At 46.1% G+C, this 18,510-nt stretch overlaps 1 protein-coding gene across 3 annotated transcripts in view; it reads left to right on the top strand.

The window, feature by feature from the left end:
* The first annotated feature begins 2,953 nt into the window (after positions 1-2,953).
* Positions 2,954-18,510, top strand: part of npdc1b (neural proliferation, differentiation and control, 1b) — a 28,505-nt gene continuing 12,948 nt past the window's right edge. For 2 of the 3 annotated variants that reach the window (XM_031760450.2, XM_031760449.2), the window contains exons 1-2: positions 2,994-3,615; positions 15,109-15,273. In XM_031760450.2, the coding sequence (XP_031616310.1) occupies positions 3,546-3,615; positions 15,109-15,273 (235 nt within the window). In that variant the 5' untranslated portion in view covers positions 2,994-3,545. Of the gene's footprint in view, positions 3,616-15,108; positions 15,274-18,510 lie in introns of all 3 variants that reach the window. The other variant, XM_039621307.1, reaches the window with a different exon arrangement.

Below are 18,510 nucleotides of genomic sequence, written 5' to 3'. Positions count from 1 at the left end.
TTTCTTTATGTTGTTGTGGGTTCTTAAGAATGACACCATTACTTGAAGAGAAGGTATTTTATCGAACTGTGGTTCACATGTAAACAAAGCTTCGCCATCACAGTCTGCTCTGAGGTAACCCCCTCTAGCTCTCTAGCTCCCCCTACAGTCTAGGAGTATTAACAACATAAAACATGATACTAGGCAAATAAGGATTTGCTGTTATCATTACACTGGTCATGCCACACAGACACAACAGCTTACAAGCATCGGCCACAGGAAACCCTGTGCACACCGTGAGAAGCAAATATCGTGTTCTAGCGAGCCAATATGATCCACTTGGATTCATTACTCCATACACAATGAGGACCAAGGTTCAATAATTGCAAAATAAACATAGATGATTGAATGCCCCCTTGCTAACTACTGAGCTGGTACTCATGGGAGGGTGAACTTACATGTTTCCCGTCAATTTCCATTCCTTGTTATACCAATGCTGAACTGGATCAGGCAGACAGTGAAAGGTTCACATTTTCTGTAATGCGTTGGATTGTGTGTATTGATCAGTGCCATATTTACATGCCGAGGATCCACACGGTAAAATCCAAGTGGTGTTAGTGACTGTGAAATCAAAGGGTGGCCCTAAGTGACACAAATCAATGCCACGATGGATGTGTGGGCTGCTGTTACAGGAGTGCAGTAAGCCACCCTGTTCAAGAAGGAATTGCCTTGTCTCTACGCTCATTTGTGTTATGATCAGACACCGCTATGTGGACGGAGCTAGCAAACCGGCAGGTGATCTTATCTTGGCTTTCTCGGCTTGCCTTTTCAGCAGCTTGCCAAGGAGAATGGATGGAGACAGGGCCCTACCTTTCTGCAACTATGATCTGACCACTGACCAACCAAATCTGCTACAGAAGGGCTGGTGATCTAAATTAAATGAGGAAGTCTTCTGTATCTTTCCATCATCTCTGATTTGCTCTCCTACATCCTCTTATTTTACCCTCTTGTGTTTCCGAGTCTTGTATTTGGGTCCTAAACCTGCCTGCTACAAAGCCAGACTTGAGAAATACACTATATTCAATATGTTGACAATGACAATGCCCCTCTGTGAATCGCTACTTTATTGTGATGGAGAGATTTGTGTGTCCCAAAGATCCCAGCTATGTTGGCAGGGGGCGGATAAGGTCTCCTATGGTAAATTGGTCGTAGGTGATGGACCAGACAAAGAGTGATTCAAAAGAACACTATGAGTGTAAAAGCTAGAGAACAGTTCATCCTGCCTGGGATAGGGTTACTTGGGGGTGCGGGGGGGTGCACGAGGGTGAGTGCGTGGTGGCCAGGCCTTGGCTCATGGGCCCCAGCAGGAGCTAGTGTGACGTTGAGAGGTACAGGCTAGATATAGCTTACTTCAGCCTTGGCTCCTCTTGGCGGTGACAGCAGGAAAACTGAACAACGGATCCACCATCAAGCTGAGATTGGAGGCGGAGCTGTTACGCCACGACGAGGTGGGAGCGCTTGTGAGTGAGGCAGTAGGCGGACAAGCAAGGAGCGGAGAGGCAAGAGAGTGGGCAGCCGAAGATTGGTGGTGACGTCCACTCTCTGCGGCGAAGGCTCACGTGCAGGTGAGGCAATAATGAGACAATGCACTTCAGATCATTTTACAGAAAAACACAAAACTAATGTAACGTAATGTATGTAATGTAATGTAACATAACAAATCACTTTCTCCTGTGAATAATTAAGTACTCTACCGCATTACATTATTAAGTGTTCTGTGTAATACATTACTTTTTTCTAAGTAATTACCCCAACAAAGAGGGGAAACGCCTCCAACATGCACCGACATTTTACCACACAGCATGAAGTTAATTTGCATGAGTCATTACATTCATGGAAATTAATTCTCCTTCTTGAGAATCGATGAGAGAATCGAAAAAGAACTGAATCAATAAGTGATATCAATAATAGAATCAGAATCACTAATTTCTTATCTGTACCCATATAGTCACAGTACTTTGTGTGCTGTACACTCATAATTCAAAAATTCCACTGTTGAAAAAAGAGCATTTTTATCGTTATTCAACATATTAAAAACAAACAAGCAAACAAACGATGAAATGAAATAAAATAAAAAACTTAACACAACAACAACAACAACAACAACAATAATAATAATAATAATAATAATAATAATAATAATAATATATAAACTAACCAAGTGCAGAGGACACCTTATGGCACTAATTTCATGAACTCTTCGTGGAGATGATCCTCTGCAGTGTCCTCGCAGCCACACTGAGAGCAGCGAAAGTGTAAGGTTGGTGCTGTGGGTGGAGTAAGATGACTCGAGCAGAGCGTGCGGTATTCAGCTCATCAGATAATAATGGATGCTGAGGGCAGTCCACGTCCCTCCTTTTGTAGCGATGTGTTTCCACCCTTCCACATGCTTTAGGGATCAATGGTGGCAAAATAACCCTGTAGCACCTTTCCTTTACGAGTTAAAAGCCTGTGCATTTCCTTGTTGCTTTCATTCCCACCGGATGTAAAGATTAAGTCCGTTAAAAGAGTCGACTGTGTTTCTTTCTTAAGCAATTCCTCTATTTCTTTGTATTTGAGAAATTTTAAGAAATTTGTTGAGTGGACATAATGCCCCACATGTCCAATCGCACATTGCTCACCAGGTTTCACCAGGTTAGCTATAGACCATACAAAGGAGTATTAGGGCCACATTAAGAAAAAACAATATCATTTTGAGATAAAACTCGAAATTGGTTTTATTTAAAAGAAAAAAGATATAGTTATCATTTCAAGACAAACTGCTGTACCCTCTGAGTGACATCATGCTTCAGGCTTGGTTTTAGTAACAAGGAATTAAAGGATTTCTCTTTTTGCACACAAACATTTTGACGATGAGTATAAGGACGCTGAAAACATGGTGCAGAAAGCCGGCAGTGGACAGATGCAAGGATGTCGATGGTTCCACGCTCGTCCACTAAGGATGTACGTGTATTTCAAGACGGCTGACCGGTTTGTCTCACTAAGTCATCTGCACAGGGCATTTTGTAGAGGGCGCAGCTTCTCCAGAAACAACAAAGGTAATCTGCACAGTTTCACCTTTTCCTCAGAAATCTTGAAAATTCGACTTTATAATCAAAATGATGAACAGAAGTTGTTTTTTAATGTGTCTTTAAGTGAGGTAATTCTGTATAAAGTCTAAGTTATATCTGACTTTAGACGCGTTTGATCTCAGCGGCACGTGAAGGCAGTGCAGCGTGCTTACGTCATAGCCTGGTGTTGTTCTGCCACAGCTGAGCCACAGCGGCAGCAGGGACTGCTGTCCGGTAGATGGTAGGAGCAGGGCCGGAGGAAAAATGCAGACATCCTGCGGAAAACACACAGAGCAGCGTCCCGACGACACTCGCTGATCCTCGTGTCTTCGCCGTTTTTCGTTATTCCTTTGTCTTCTTGCGTCCCTCTCCTCTCTAAACACCGGAGGATGGGGGAATGATCAGCGCCGCCACCATCTCCCCGTCCTCCGCCTTCGTCTGGTGTCTGTGCCCAGGATGAGGGCTCGGCTGCTCGGACACACGGTGGTGTTCGTTGCCCTTTTGGCGCTGAGAAGCTGCCTGGCAGGTAAGGAGACACTTTTGGAGGCTTTATGAAACCGCGCCGGGCCTCCAGCACTGCGCACCATCACCCTGGAAACAGTTATTATTGTGGTGTGAGGAGGTGCTCTCTACAGAAATCTGTCTATGAGGATTATATCTAATGGACATCGGTTATATGTTAGCCCAGTGAATGTATGAAGCCAATTACTGTTTGTTTCATTTAGTGTGTAGAGCATATTGCTGTGTATATTATGGGATTTCAAAGTGATTTGATGTTGTCAGCGTGCAGGGACAGAGTGTTGATCCTAATGGGGATTATCAGTTTTTGCCTATATATACTGATTTATTTGAAGATGACTAAGATGACACTGAGTCAGTAACAGCTGCCCTATGAAAAAGAAGTTAAAGGTGATGCTACAGCATAGCCTGTTATTGTTGCATCATGCTGGTCCTCACTGAGTCTTAAGTCTCGAGGGTTAAGATGTCCCTATATGTTTGTTGGGCTGTAGTGCATGTATGTCAGTGCAGTGGAGACAGTGGGGGTGTTACTACAGTAGTTCTGGGGTATTCTCACCCTGTGATGTGTCTTGTTGTGTCAGGCTGGAAGACCACAACAGCACAAATCCTATTAAGCAGCGAAGAGGAAGAATATGTTTTCCAGGTGTTGTTCCAGATGCATTTGTTAGCAAATCTGTTATCTAAACAGCGTTTGTTTGCTGTGGCCTGGAGGTTCTCAGGAGCACATTCCTGATGTCGCAACTGAAGAGCTCCCTGTCACAGACGTCAGCGGCCACGTACAGTCATGCTGGTCTAAAGTTCCAGTTCCTTTTATAGCTCATATCTATAGAGCTGTGATACTTTTAAAAACATTATACATAGTTTTTTTAAAAAAAGTAGTTGTTTCTGTTTGCAGTGGTGGATTAACCCACATTTGGTGCTTTAGTTATTGTGTGTGGCAGAATGGGGCTACATGCAGAACTGATTCATAAAATATCACAGTCTGTGTGTTCAGTGAAAGAACATGTCACTCAGTTCACTGTGGTAGCCCACTGTGTCTAATACTTCATGGACAACAATGGTTTTATGGGTAGTAATGACCATCTCAATCACCATTTCTAAATTAGTGCTTGCTGGATGCGCAAACAGCCTGAACGCCTAAAATGTGCCAGGGATCAGCTGGTGTTCTTATCATGTAGTAGCTTTATTAAAACAAAGGTCCAAACAAGTGTTTGTCAGATGAATGAACTGTTAAGAACCTCGGTTCGTTCAGTTTAGACACGTCAGGCCTGTAGCAATGACTCTTGATGAGCTAAATCTAGACTCCTGTTCGGGGTGTTGGACCACATAACCTGATTATGGACTATGCTGTGTGATGGAGACACAGCTGCTGTCTTATTTCTGTGAAATGTGCTTGGGTAACATATGGGTACTCTGCCTAATGAGTGGACATTTAAAAAGTCATTGTTGAATAATTAAAGTTTTTCAAGTAAATGTTTAAGTCTCCATAGCAGTTCATATTCCTAAAGAGGGATGTTTTTGCCATACTGGAAATAAAAATGATAGAAATTTCTTCTTTTGCTTTTCATTGCCTCATGTATTTTTGTTTTTTGTTTGTTTGTTTTTTAGGTATAATGTGTAAATCCACTAGACCCTGCCATGTTTAGCAAACTGTCCAATGAAAGTGTAACAGTCAGAAAACAATATGCAAACTACCTTTGCACAACTCTTTATAAAGTATGGCAATCCTATCTCATTATACACATGTGGAGCTGTTAATGCTTAAATAAGGCAATGCCTGTTTGATGGAAGCTATTATAGTTAAAGACTGTTAAAGTAACGAGGAAATACAGTTGGAAATACATCAAGTATGCTGATCCCCCTAAAAATACCCAAAGAAACAAAAAAAAAACTAAAATATTTTGCTTCATTGTTTCTTTACTACCCAAAGAACATTTATTTGTGATTTGTAAGATTTTTATGAGAAAAATTCTTATTATATTTTTAATATATTTGTAATTTATCATATTTTATTATATGTGTTTATTTCTATGTGTGTGTGATTATTAAATGACCGCATACTCACATACACATATATGTAAAAGAGGGAAGGTGGTCAGGGCTAATCTGATTACACTACCAGAAGGCAAAATTGTAGACAGGAGGACAGCTACAGGTAATACAAAGAATTCCACAGGGAAATGGGAACCAACAGGCCACTAGGAAAGCCACAACCACCAAACACCTGCACAGGATCACACAAGTCGCGAGGAGTCAGCTGAATGCTAAACAAAAGGTCCGGGCTGTCAACACCGACGCCCTGCCCGTCGTCAGATACCCTTCATAACCAAGCATGAAGAGGCACCATCATGGAAGGGCTGGTCCCTGCACAGCGTGTACCACAGGCAGATAGAAGAAGTTGCTGATACTGAGAAATCCTACCAGTGGCTGGACTGAAAGACAGCACAGAGGCACTAATCATGGCAGCACAGGAATAAGCTCTAAGCACAAGATCCATAGAGGCTGGGGTCTATCACACCAGACAAGACCCCAGGTGCAGGCTGTGTAAAGATGCTCCTGAGACAATCCAGCAGGGTGCATGGCATACATGGAGAGCCATAACATTACTGACTGGCGTAGTAATACAGGAACATTTGTCCCGGGATCAAAATGGGATACAAAGTGGTTGAAAATGACAGAGCTGAGATCCTTTCAGATACAGACAGACAAACTGGTGATGGCTGACCAACTGGTAATAGTAGCTTTGGACAAGCAGAGGAAGTTGTTGTATGTTGTCTGTTACATGACAGATGTAGCTATACCGAATGACGGCAACATCAGGAAGAAGGAACCCGAGAAGGGGCGAGGTGGGAGTAAAATAAAGAAGTAGCAGTTTGTGGTTCTCAGTTGTAGTTGCTTATTCCCAGAAGATAAAGCCTCCTTGAGACTCCTGGGGAAAATATGAAGGTTTGTCATTAAGAAAAAAGGTGCAGGGAGTGCTCTCATTACTCTTTTTTTCTCTGTGCCTCCTGACTCCTTCCTTGCACCAGGATGAGGAGAGACATCGCTCTCACGGTAGCATTGGGATTTGGATCCAGTATTAATAAAACTGAAGTTCTCTTTTTTATCCAGAAGAACCTGCCATCCATCCATCCATCCATCCATCCATCCATCCATCCATCCATCCATCCATCCATCCATCCTGCCAGTTAGAAGTAATTTGCATAACTCTCTTTTGATTCTCTCTTACCCTGTGAGGTCACAGCCATTAGCCAGTGATTGACACTAAGTCCCATGCCACCCTAAAATCATGGTTATAAGTGTTAAGCTGACCATCTGTCCATCTGGCCTAGATACAGCAGGCATGCCCTGACTGGCTTTGGGTGCCCACCAAGTTTATAATGGTAGGGAACAGTTGGTGCTGTTCGATGATCCCTGTTGGTCTGCAGGTGCATATTAAGTGTCTAAACGATCTTTGGGGACTCGGAATTCAGGAGTGGAAACCAATATTATTGGCAAACAGATCCGAAGTTCCTTTGTCTTTTAAGGAGACACACTTATATTCAGCTACGGTGTGTGAAGGTGTGTGGATTCACCACTGATGTTTTGAACCTTAGACAAATAGTCAACACAGTCAGAACTTGGTATGTGGGACATCCACCCTTCCATTAAGGCCTTTATGAAACATAAATGGGTCAACAGAAGTTCCAGATGTGTCTCTCAGGTCCTGTGTAATGTCTTTGCCAGATTTTTTCCTACTTCTTAAGAATGTGACTTTCAGATATTGGTCATCAGCTGCAGATAGCTGTTTAGGCCTGCCACTTTTTTTCATCTATTTATCCAATGTCCTCAGAATGCTTAAGGCGACTCCATGCCAAGATCTGGCAAATGTTAAGCTAGTGGATATGGAATACCTGACTTTAAAGTGCAATTCTTCTTATTTATCCAGACAACAGCAATGCAACATTTTGAGTGTTGTGTACATTCCCACCTGTGCAAAGGATGCACCACATGATCAGTAAGCACAAAAACACATATTTGGACAGTGTTCTCATCATTCTAAGAGACAGTAATCCCTGGATCAGCTGACAAAGCATGCCAAAACTGCATCAGTTTTCAGGAACAATGCACTGGACCGCTGTTACAGTAACATCAGGAAGTCATGCACTGCTGAACCCAAGCCTTTGGTAAATCTGACCATGTCTGCTAAGATCCGCCTACACCAAACAGCTAAAGGCTAGCCTAGTCACAGTGAGAACTATTAATACCAGGACAGAAAGTGCACTGGTGCCACTGGTACTCATGTGCTGGCCTGCAGTACCTGGATAGCAATAGAACCTATGCTTTTCCTGGATTACAGTTCTGTCTTCAACGCAATCAGACCCGGAAAGTTGGACTTTCTGATGTCCAGAGCAGAGGTGTTCAGGATGGGAGGCAGGGTCTTCTCTGAGCTCACAGTCAGTCACAACAGGGCTGCTGTCTCAGGCTAAACTTTTCACCCTGAGACAACAGGGCTGCTGTCTCAGGCTAAACTTTTCACCCTGTGCATCCATGACTGTGTTGCCACCTAGCTTAACACTGGCAGGATCGAGTATGTTGATGACACGAGCATCCTGGGCCTCATAAAGAGTGCAGCTGAGTCCACTTACAGGGACTCCATCAAAAACATCATGGCCCAAACAGAAGAGAATGCAACATAGACAAAACATCTGAAATAAGCGTAAGATTTCAGGAAAAACACAACTAAATAAACAACTAACTAAAATAAAGAATAAACTGGACTCTGATCATAGAAAATAATAAATGAAGTAAAACAAGTGCTTATGTGAAGAGGTTGTACAGGAGTGGACTGAGCACACGGCTTTGGGGGTCCCTGTGCTCACTGTCTTTGCACCTGATGTCCTGGTACCAACTCTATCATCAGAGACAGTTATCATCCAGGTCACAGCCTCCTCAGACCAAAAAAATGAACATCCGGCCTGAGCTGCAGCAGTGCAGAGAGTCTGATGATATACACACAGCACACTTCCACAACAGCTTCTTTCCTGCCACAGTATTCCTGATGGGAGAAACAAAATAAGGACAGACTTAAACGCACACACAATCTAATTCAGTTCAACATGCAATACATCTCTAAATGACAAATGTTTTCTCATACCACAGCACTATCTGAAACTACTTGACATGTTGTGTTTTTTTTTCTGTCTATATTTATCTGACCCTGACTCTTAGCTCTGCACAACATTTTCTATGTACCCACATCTAGTGTATGTGTCATGATCCTGGGTCATTTTGACCCAGCGTTTTGTGTTTCCTTGAAGTTCATTTTGTGCCTTGTGTTTATTCTGATTTTGTAGTAGTTTAGGGTTGAATCTGGAGCTCAGTGTTTTATCAGCCCTACCTGTGTCTGTCCTCGGTGCTCTGTCATGTCCTCGTATTGTAAAACAGTCTGTATGTTTCCTGTTTTACTTTGAAGGCTCGTGTTCTGGATTTCCTTTTCTGTTCTGAAGGTCTGTGTCTGTTATCGTGTTCAGCTTGTATCCTCAGGTCGTCGTGTGTATTAGGATCAGCTGTTCTCCCCTCCTGTGTGTGATTACCCGATTACCTGGTGTGTGTATATTTAGTGGGTGTCGGTCTGTGCTCGTTGTCGGCTCGTCTGCATTTCTCCGCATCATTTAGGTATATCCCCGTGTCTCTCTGTTCCTCGCATCGTGTCCTCTGTTTGTGTTAGTTTTCACAGTTTAGGTTCATGTTCAGTTCTGCCCTCACCTTGGGCTTTTCACTGTAAATAAATCTCCACCTGCATCTCCACTGCCGTCTGCATCTTGGGTCCTTTCACTCCACAACACGACTGCTGCCCCAGCCGTGACCGTACGAGCCGACCAAACATGGACCCAGCAGCATCCGCGCCCTCCCAGGAGTTTCGGGAGGAATTAATTGACACTGCTTCGAGGTTGGTTAACCTGTGGCTTGAACATGAGGGAGGGAACTCAGCAGCTGTAGAAGCCAGGCTACAGCAGTTAATATCTACTCACCCCTGGCTTCTGGACTCTCTTCACCCGCTCGCACAGGACTTCATCCTCAACGAGCTTCATCTTCACCCTCCAGCCGCTACCGCTTCCCAACCCAGCCCGGCGGCGAATGTTTTGCTCTGCCCGCCGGGGAATCTGCGGCCTGGCACGCCGGATGTGGAATTACCCGGCCGGTCAGTGCTATCCCCCAGAGGGAAGCGACGTTCACGCCGCCGACGCCCATCGCCACAGCCGTGTCCTGAGACTTCTGAGTTGCCGGCTGTGGTGAGTAAAAAAGACCGTAACCACAAGCCTTCCAGTTTAAGGACTGTTTATTCTGGGGCCGTTTTTTGTGCAGCCAGTAAGGACTATGGTGTTTTCCCTGGCTCACCTGCAACTGTCGTTTCCAAGAATGTGTTTCCAGGAGCTCACTTAGCTGCCCAGCCTCCTCTAGGAGCTCACTTAGCTGCCCAGCCTCCTCTAGGAGCTCACTTAGCTGCCCAGCCTCCTCTAGGAGCTCACTTAGCTGCCCAGCCTCCTCTAGGAGCTCACTTAGCTGCCCAGCCTCCTCTAGGAGCTCACTTAGCTGCCCAGCCTCCTCTAGGAGCTCACTTAGCTGCCCAGCCTCCTCTAGGAGCTCACTTAGCTGCCCAGCCTCCTCTAGGAGCTCACTTAGCTGCCCAGCCTCCTCTAGGAGCTCACTTAGCTGCCCAGCCTCCTCTAGGAGCTCACTTAGCTGCCCAGCCTCCTCTAGGAGCTCACTTAGCTGCCCAGCCTCCTCTAGGAGCTCACTTAGCTGCCCAGCCTCCAGGAGCTCAGCTAGCCGCACAGCAGCCACTAGCTCAGTTAGCTGCTCAGTCGTCACCTCCATCACATTCTGCCTCACAACCCATAGCTCTGTCACTACCACAGCCAGACTTATTACAAACTATGTTACAGTCCATTTCCCAGTCTATAGCTCAGTTGATAAAAGAATCATCAGCCTTATCATCAGCTCAGTCTCCAACTTCGCCACCACTATTGTTCCAACCTTTACTTCAGTCACCCTCAGATCAGCCACCTATTCAGTCGTCATCTTCACCTACTCCACCTGTACAACAATGCAAGTCATTTCAACCCGAAAAGAACTGTTTTTCGTCTGTTCATTCTAAGCAGAGAGACAAACCACACAATATTGTAATCAGTCCTCTAAAGCTGGTCATTTCAGAGACTGTGACGCACTTCAGGGCCTCCCCAGAGGCTGAGTTTCAGCCCTCAGCCCACTCTGGACCCCTGAAGGCTAAGACTCCAGCTGAGGACTGCACCCAGCTGTCGCTGCCTGAGCAGGGTCAGTGCTCCGCGCAGCTGCAGTCAGCCATGTGTGTTCCAGAGGCCCATGAGCCTGCTGGTTCTGTGACCATGTCCGCTGGGGGTTCTGGAGAGCCCGGCCAGCCCGTCCTCACGTCCGCTGGGGGTTCTGGAGAGCCCGGCCAGCCCATTCTCGTCTCCGCTGGAGGGTCCGAGGGACCGCTCCGGCCTCCTGTCTCCGCTGGGGGGCCCGAGGAGCCCGTCCAGCCTCCTTCGTCGTCAGCTGGGGGGCCCGAGGAGCCCGTCCAGCCTCCTTCCTCGTCAGCTGGAGGGTCCGAGGGACCGCTCCGGCCTCCTGTCTCCGCTGGAGGGCCCGAGGAGCCCGTCCAGCAACCTGCCTCGTCAGCTGGAGGGTCCGAGGGACCGCTCCGGCCTCCTGTCTCCGCTGGAGGGCCCGAGGAGCCCGTCCCAGCCTCCTTCGCGTCGCCAGCTGGGGGCCCGAGGAGCCCGTCCCAGCCTCCTTCGTCGTCAGCTGGGGCCCGAGGCCCGTCCCAGCCTCGCCGTCGTCAGCTGGAGGGTCCGAGGAGCCCGTCCAGCAACCTGCCTCGTCAGCTGGAGGGTCCGAGGGACCGCTCCGGCCTCCTGTCTCCGCTGGAGGGCCCGAGGAGCCCGTCCAGCCTCCTTCGTCGTCAGCTGGAGGGTCCGAGGGACCGCTCCGGCCTCCTTCCTCGTCAGCTGGAGGGCCCGAGGAGCCCGTCCAGCCTCCTGACTCGTCAGCTGGAGGGCCCGAGGAGCCCGTCCAGCCACCAGCTGTTCCAGCAGCAGCTTCATCCTCATCAGCTTCACCCACGCCGTCGTCTGGTCCAGCCTCCGGCTTCATCCTCGCCTGGTCCAGCCTCCGAGTCCGCTTCGTCTTCATCCTCGCCTGGTCCAGCCTCCGAGTCCGCTTCGTCTTCATCCTCGCCTGGTCCAGCCTCCGAGTCCGCTTCGTCTTCAGCGTCGCCTGGTCCAGCCTCCGAGTCCGCTTCGTCTTCAGCGTCGCCTGGCCCAGCCCCCGCAACGCCTTCATCCTCGCCGCCTGGTCCGGCCTCAGCATCTGTTCCTGCCTCGCCTGGTCCAGCTCCGGCTGCAGCCTCGGAGTCAGCCTCAGCCTCGTCAACACTGCCGTCAGAGCCAGCTCGCCCTGTGCCACCTCATCCTTGTTGGCCGCTTTCCAGGCCTCTAAGCTGGCATCATGGCCGTCGAGGGCGGCCTCCTGAAAGAACTCGCCGCCACCGCTGGCTTCGCGGCCAACCTCCGGACCTGCTCTGCCACCGCCGTTGCCGTGTGCACGGTCGGCCACCTGAACTGTTTGCCCGTCGCCGCCGTTGCCGTGTGCACGGACGGCCCCCTGAACGGTTTCCACTTCGCCACCGCTGCCTTCCGCGCGGTTGGCTTTTGGATTTGTGTCGCCAACGTGGCCGGCCTCCGGAGGTGAACTGTTTCAGACTCCTGAGTTGTCAGCCTCCGGGCCGGCCTCCTGAACTGTGTTTTGGGACCCTGTTCGAGGACTCCAGTGTGTGCATGTTGTGTTTTGGACAATCCATTCGGTTCGCTGGAGTTTGTTTTTGTTTGGTTTTGGTCCCTCCTTCCTGGACCCCCCGCCGCCCGCCCTGGGTTGGTCGTCTGTTTTTGTTTTGGGCTGTCTGGAGCCAGCCCTTGGAGGGGTGTTGTCATGATCCTGGGTCATTTTGACCCAGCGTTTTGTGTTTCCTTGAAGTTCATTTTGTGCCTTGTGTTTATTCTGATTTTGTAGTAGTTTAGGGTTGAATCTGGAGCTCAGTGTTTTATCAGCCCTACCTGTGTCTGTCCTCGGTGCTCTGTCATGTCCTCGTATTGTAAAACAGTCTGTATGTTTCCTGTTTTACTTTGAAGGCTCGTGTTCTGGATTTCCTTTTCTGTTCTGAAGGTCTGTGTCTGTTATCGTGTTCAGCTTGTATCCTCAGGTCGTCGTGTGTATTAGGATCAGCTGTTCTCCCCTCCTGTGTGTGATTACCCGATTACCTGGTGTGTGTATATTTAGTGGGTGTCGGTCTGTGCTCGTGGTCGGCTCGTCTGCGTTTGTCTGCATTTCTCCGCATCATTTAGGTATATCCCCGTGTCTCTCTGTTCCTCGCATCGTGTCCTCTGTTTGTGTTAGTTTTCCCAGTTTAGGTTCATGTTCAGTTCTGCCCTCACCTTGGGCTTTTCACTGTAAATAAATCTCCACCTGCATCTCCACTGCCGTCTGCATCTTGGGTCCTTTCACTCCACAACACGACTGCTGCCCCAGCCGTGACAGTATGTGTACAAATGACAAATAAAACACTTTATGTGTATCTTTAAAAGCTATTTGGGAATCGTCTTGTTAATACAAAATTAGTTTTGCACATATTAAACTGTGTGTTTAGACACAACCCTGCTTCATAGGTGGCTTTTTGATGCTTGAAGAATTCATGTCACCATTAACTCTGTTAACTGAGTTAACACACACAAAAATTGTTTGTTCAGGTACAAAAAAAAACAGGTACAAAGATTAGACTGAAAATAGTTGAAAAAGCAGCCAGTCTGCAGTTGGGCAGATGTTCCAAAGACAGGAAGTGCAGTGGTACAGGTACAGGCCAGAACATCTGGTTTAACAAGCTGTACCACCACATCTGTTGTATCGGTTTGCTTGTTCGTTACACACCACTGTACAGTTGTGTACAATGTTGCTGATTTTTTGTTTTTTTCCCCCCCGAAATGACCTCTGACAAGAAGGCCTAATTTCTGCTACTGGACACCAAAGACATTTCAACTTTCACAAATTATGTGGAAATGCAAAACACTTAGCTGTGTCTTAAATAAAAGACATTTCTTCTGATTTTTTTTAAACTACAAAACAAAAAACTGGACAGCCTGGGCAATGAGCTGTTTTATACATTTAGTTCTTACAGCTTAAGTTCAAAGAATCGTGCTGACAGACTTCCTTCTTTGTCACAGCAGCCTTTTCTTTATCTTGTAGAAAAACAGTTAAACATGTAGCTTCTTTCACTTAAGATCAAAGTGGGCTGTATGTGGCCCACAGAGTAAAATGACTCTGACACCGCTGGCTTAAAGCCCCTTTATAGTTATAAGGCTAATTGTTAATTGGAAGGAATACATAAAGAGATGAAAGGGGCTTCATTAAGACTTTGCTCAGTACTTTATATTTCTTATAAATATTTAGAATATCTATTGAGTTTAGCACCAAATTGAACAGAATATCTTGTTTGATATATTTGTCCCTTAAAGACATTTTCAATAATATTAATAAAATGCTATAAACAGTAGCTTAGCTTAGCCTAGCACATAGAATATCTCACTAGAATATCTCGGAATACTTTAGCCCAGCTTGTTCAGCTTCTGTGTGGGTTTGTGATGCATAAAGAAAAAAAGTTAACAGCTTGTTTCCTGATCTGAAAGAAACTTGTTCATTTGCAAACAGACGTGTAGTTTCTATAGAAGTCTGTCAGGAAAAGACAAGTTTTTGGGCTCATTTGCTAATTTCATTTTCTATTGAACATGATGAGATGTGCATTTTGTAAGGTCCTCATTAGCATTCAGAAGTATATAAAGCGGAGTATGCTTTAGGATGGTCCTGCTTAATCATCTATTTGACAAGTTGGTACCATTTGAGGGCCCAGTGTCACTTTGTTGGTTTCACTTACGGATCTTTGCTTGTCTGAGGAGACTTTTTTTCTTTTTTTGTTTTTACACTCAGTGTGTTGTAGAGTTAAGCACGGCTCAGTTACCATCACTGCACAAAAGTCTGTCAGAATAGCTGTTCTCTGTTTCGACTTACTGAATATTTGTTAGAAATTCAAGCTGCTGGAGAAGAATATCATGTATGCCTCCATACTGGTGCTAACCAACAGAGGAGGCGTCACTCTGTTGGTATGTTAACACATATCTAAATTATACCTTGTAGGAAGTTTCCACAAACATACACGATGAATTGTGCGCTGTTGTAATGATTCTGTCACTAATGGGCTGAGAGAGACAAAGTGTTTCAGTGTAAATCCAGGAAGCAAAATGTGACCACTGAGATGCTGAAATAAAAAGGTAATTAAAGTAAAATTAAATTTTCAAAGTGTAAAATGAAAATAAAAATAGAAACGTGAGACATCTTCACTTCAGAGTATTGTGAAACATAATGCTGTGCTGTGTCATTTGTTCATGTACAGGTTCTCCTCTGTGCCCTCGGAGTTTAGAATGTGCCCTGGCAGGAAGACACTTCTGCCGACCTGGCAGCTCACACTGTGGGCCTTGTCTGCGCCCCCTGGTGGAAAACTCCCGTGGACGCTGCGTGGTCAAAAGGAGACATGCTCCTCACACTCATTCTGTTAAAGGTAGGTGCTAGGTGCTCCTACCTCATATTACTTAGACTCTTTTCACAGGATGACCAGAATGTTCTGTATTCACGCAATTAGATTCTGTATTCCAACTTTTAGTGCATATTAGTTCATGCAGAACATGCATTAACTTTTTGTACAAGATCTTCCAACAGGTAACTTGAGAAATAGAAAATATGTGAGAAGCCATGGGAGTCATTTTTGACCAGGACATGTCCTTCAACGCACATATTAAACAAATATGTAAGACTGCTTTCTTCCATTTGTGCAACATCTCTAAAGTTAGAAATATCCTGTCTCAGAGTGACGCTGAAAAACTAGTTCACGCATTCATCACTTCCAGGCTGGACTACTGTAATTCATTATTATCAGGATGTCCTAAAAACTCCCTGAAAAGCCTTCAGCTGATCCAAAATGCTGCAGCAAGAGTCCTGACAGGGACTAGAAAGAGAGAGCAGATTTCTCCTGTTTTGGCTTCCCTTCATTGGCTTCCTGTTAAATCCAGAATTCAAAATCCTGCTCCTCACATACAAGGTCTTAAATAATCAGGCCCCATCTTATCTTAATGACCTTGTAGTACCATATCACCCTATTAGAGCACTTCGCTCTCACACTGCAGGCCTACTTGTTGTTCCTAGAGTATTTAAAAGTAGAATGGGAGGCAGAGCCTTCAGTTTTCAGGCCCCTCTTCTGTGGAACCAGCTTCAAGTTTGGATTCAGGAGACAGACACTATCTCTACTTTCAAGATTAGGCTTCAAACTTTCCTTTTTGCTAAAGCATATAGTTAGGGCTGGACCAGGTGACCCTGAATCCTCCCTTAGTTATGCTGCAATAGACGTAGGCTGCCGGGGATTCCCATGATGCACTGGGTGTTTCTTCTTCAGTGTAAGCTGGGCATACACTGTGCGATTTTTTCAGTCGCGTTATTCAGCTTCAGCTCAAACTGCACGATTGACTCGCAGGTTTTAGAAGTTCGTAGGTCATGATGCAGGTTCTCACACTATACGGCCCGATGCTCTGATGCGACCTGAGTGCTCACACTGTGCGTCCATAAAATGAAGGTTATAATGGAAATTATGTCGCTCGCTCTCCGTCTCTGTCTTTCACTCACACAGACTCACGCCACCACCATCAACTTTGCTAAATTGCTAATGAAAAACATTGATCAGGCAGCTGGGATTGAGCAGCAGTGTAGATCCAACTATTTTCACAGTTGTTGTGGTCGTGATAATTTTGTGAGGCCACATCGAAAAGACTCAGATGAGCTTTCCAAAGTTCTACAAGTGCCTCCATCGCTTGTGTCCAGATCACACGCTGCACTGCCGTGCTACTCCGTCTTTTTCACCGACATTTATGTGTTTGCGCGTGCGCAGTGTGAGTGGCTGCGGTGACACCCTCACGACGGTCGGGAGGATTTCCAACCTGTTTGAAATCCTCCCGACCAAGCGATTGATGATCGGGAGCTGGTCGTGAGGTGTTAATCGCTTCTCGTTACCCCACGTATACTACACGACGCACGATGAAGGCCAAACTCGGGCCGATCAACAAAACAGTCGCATGACTGAAAAATCAGCTCAAAATGGGCCAAAAATCGCACAGTGTAAGCCCAGCATTAATAGACCTCATACAATTCTGAAGAATTTCTCAGGTTTCGAACATTGAAACCAGTTTTTCCAGTAATAAAGTATTAAATCTCCAGTTCCTAATTGGTGGTGTGTCTGGTGCACTGATAGTGATAGAGGGCATCTGAGTGTCTGTAATATCCATCATAATGGAGCTGCTAACTAAACGAGAGTGTGAGTGGTGTACTGAAGAAGAGGAGATGAAATCCCTGAGAGTAGGATGATGTGAACACCAAACTCTGCACAGACCAAAGTCACTCAGAGTGTAAGACTGTGTGTAGACGTGCAGGTTCTTTGACTCACTGCTGGACTGAGCCTGGCAGGTTCTGGGTTGAAGTCCGTACTATAACTGTGGTGTCAGTAATCAGAGAGTGAGGTGAAAAACAATGTAACAAAGAGGGGTCATTAACATTTGCTCCATAAATACTAGTACTACATGCATGCATATATTGATTAAAGAATTATTATGAATCTAACTTCTGGATCTGTTATAGTGTTGCAAGTTGCGACGTTTGTCTTTCTGTTCATTAATATGGCTGCACCTCTTTGGTAGAGTTGGAGAAGTGAGTGTGTACAGACGGTTTGGACAAATGAAGCTCCGCACAGGAAACACAATGACTCCCTGCAAACAAGTCATTTAACTAATTAACAATTTCCTTAGAAGAAGTCCACATGTTCCATGTTGTCATGTTTAAACTAACTGGTTGTTTGCTGGATGTTCACTGAGGGGGTGTGTGCGCGCGCGCGTGTGTGTGTCATGAAACATACTTCATAATGAGGGTGATGCCTTCCAGGAAAATGACCCAGAAGACACAGAGCATCTCCAGCCCTCGAACAGTACTGAAGACTCAAAGCCATACATCTCCATGACAACGGGGTGACCACTCCAGCAGGAGAAGGAGGGAGGCCTCAGACTCACTGAGCCCTCATGGTCAAAGGGCAAGAGCCCTAGAGAACCAGAGGTCAGCTCTCCTGGAGCCAAGAACTGGCATGTCTCACACACGGCACACATACAAGCATACCGAAGATGTTGGGAGTGATATGTTGGGTGCATGTGTTGGTGTATATGAGTGTAGGAGGTGCAAAGGCAGGTTATAACTGTGCAAACGACATTGCTATTAAAACTGTGAAACTGTTCACCCTGTGTACATCGGCACAACTCTGGTCATACCACCTACTCCATACTGTGGTTGGATGTATTAGTAGGAGACGACACGGAGCAGTAGCTGATGATTTTGTGGTATGGGATAAATATCCATAATACAAAACTCACACACATACACACCCCAAGTCCAGCACCCTGATCCATGAGAGGCCGATCCATGTGCAGTCTGTGTAAAGATGCACTCCCAGAGTGGTCAGGAATGGCCGACCTATCATCCTATTCCAGATACAGATGGACAAAATGGTGGTGGCTAACCAACCGGACATAGTGGTGGTAGACAAACAGAAGAAGACGGCCGTAGTGATTGATGTAGCGATACTGAATGACAGCAACATCAGGAAGAAGGAACAGGAGAAGCTGGAGAAGTACCAAGGGCTCAGAGAACAGCTCGAGAAGATGTGGGTGAAGGTAACAGTGGTCCCCGTGGTAATCGGAGCACTCAGTGA

This window comes from Oreochromis aureus, linkage group 12, assembly GCF_013358895.1.
Source record: "Oreochromis aureus strain Israel breed Guangdong linkage group 12, ZZ_aureus, whole genome shotgun sequence".
Taxonomy (NCBI): Eukaryota; Metazoa; Chordata; class Actinopteri; order Cichliformes; family Cichlidae; genus Oreochromis; species Oreochromis aureus.
The sequence above is the reverse complement of the archived record's forward strand: the minus strand, read 5'-3'. Positions and strand labels throughout refer to the sequence as shown.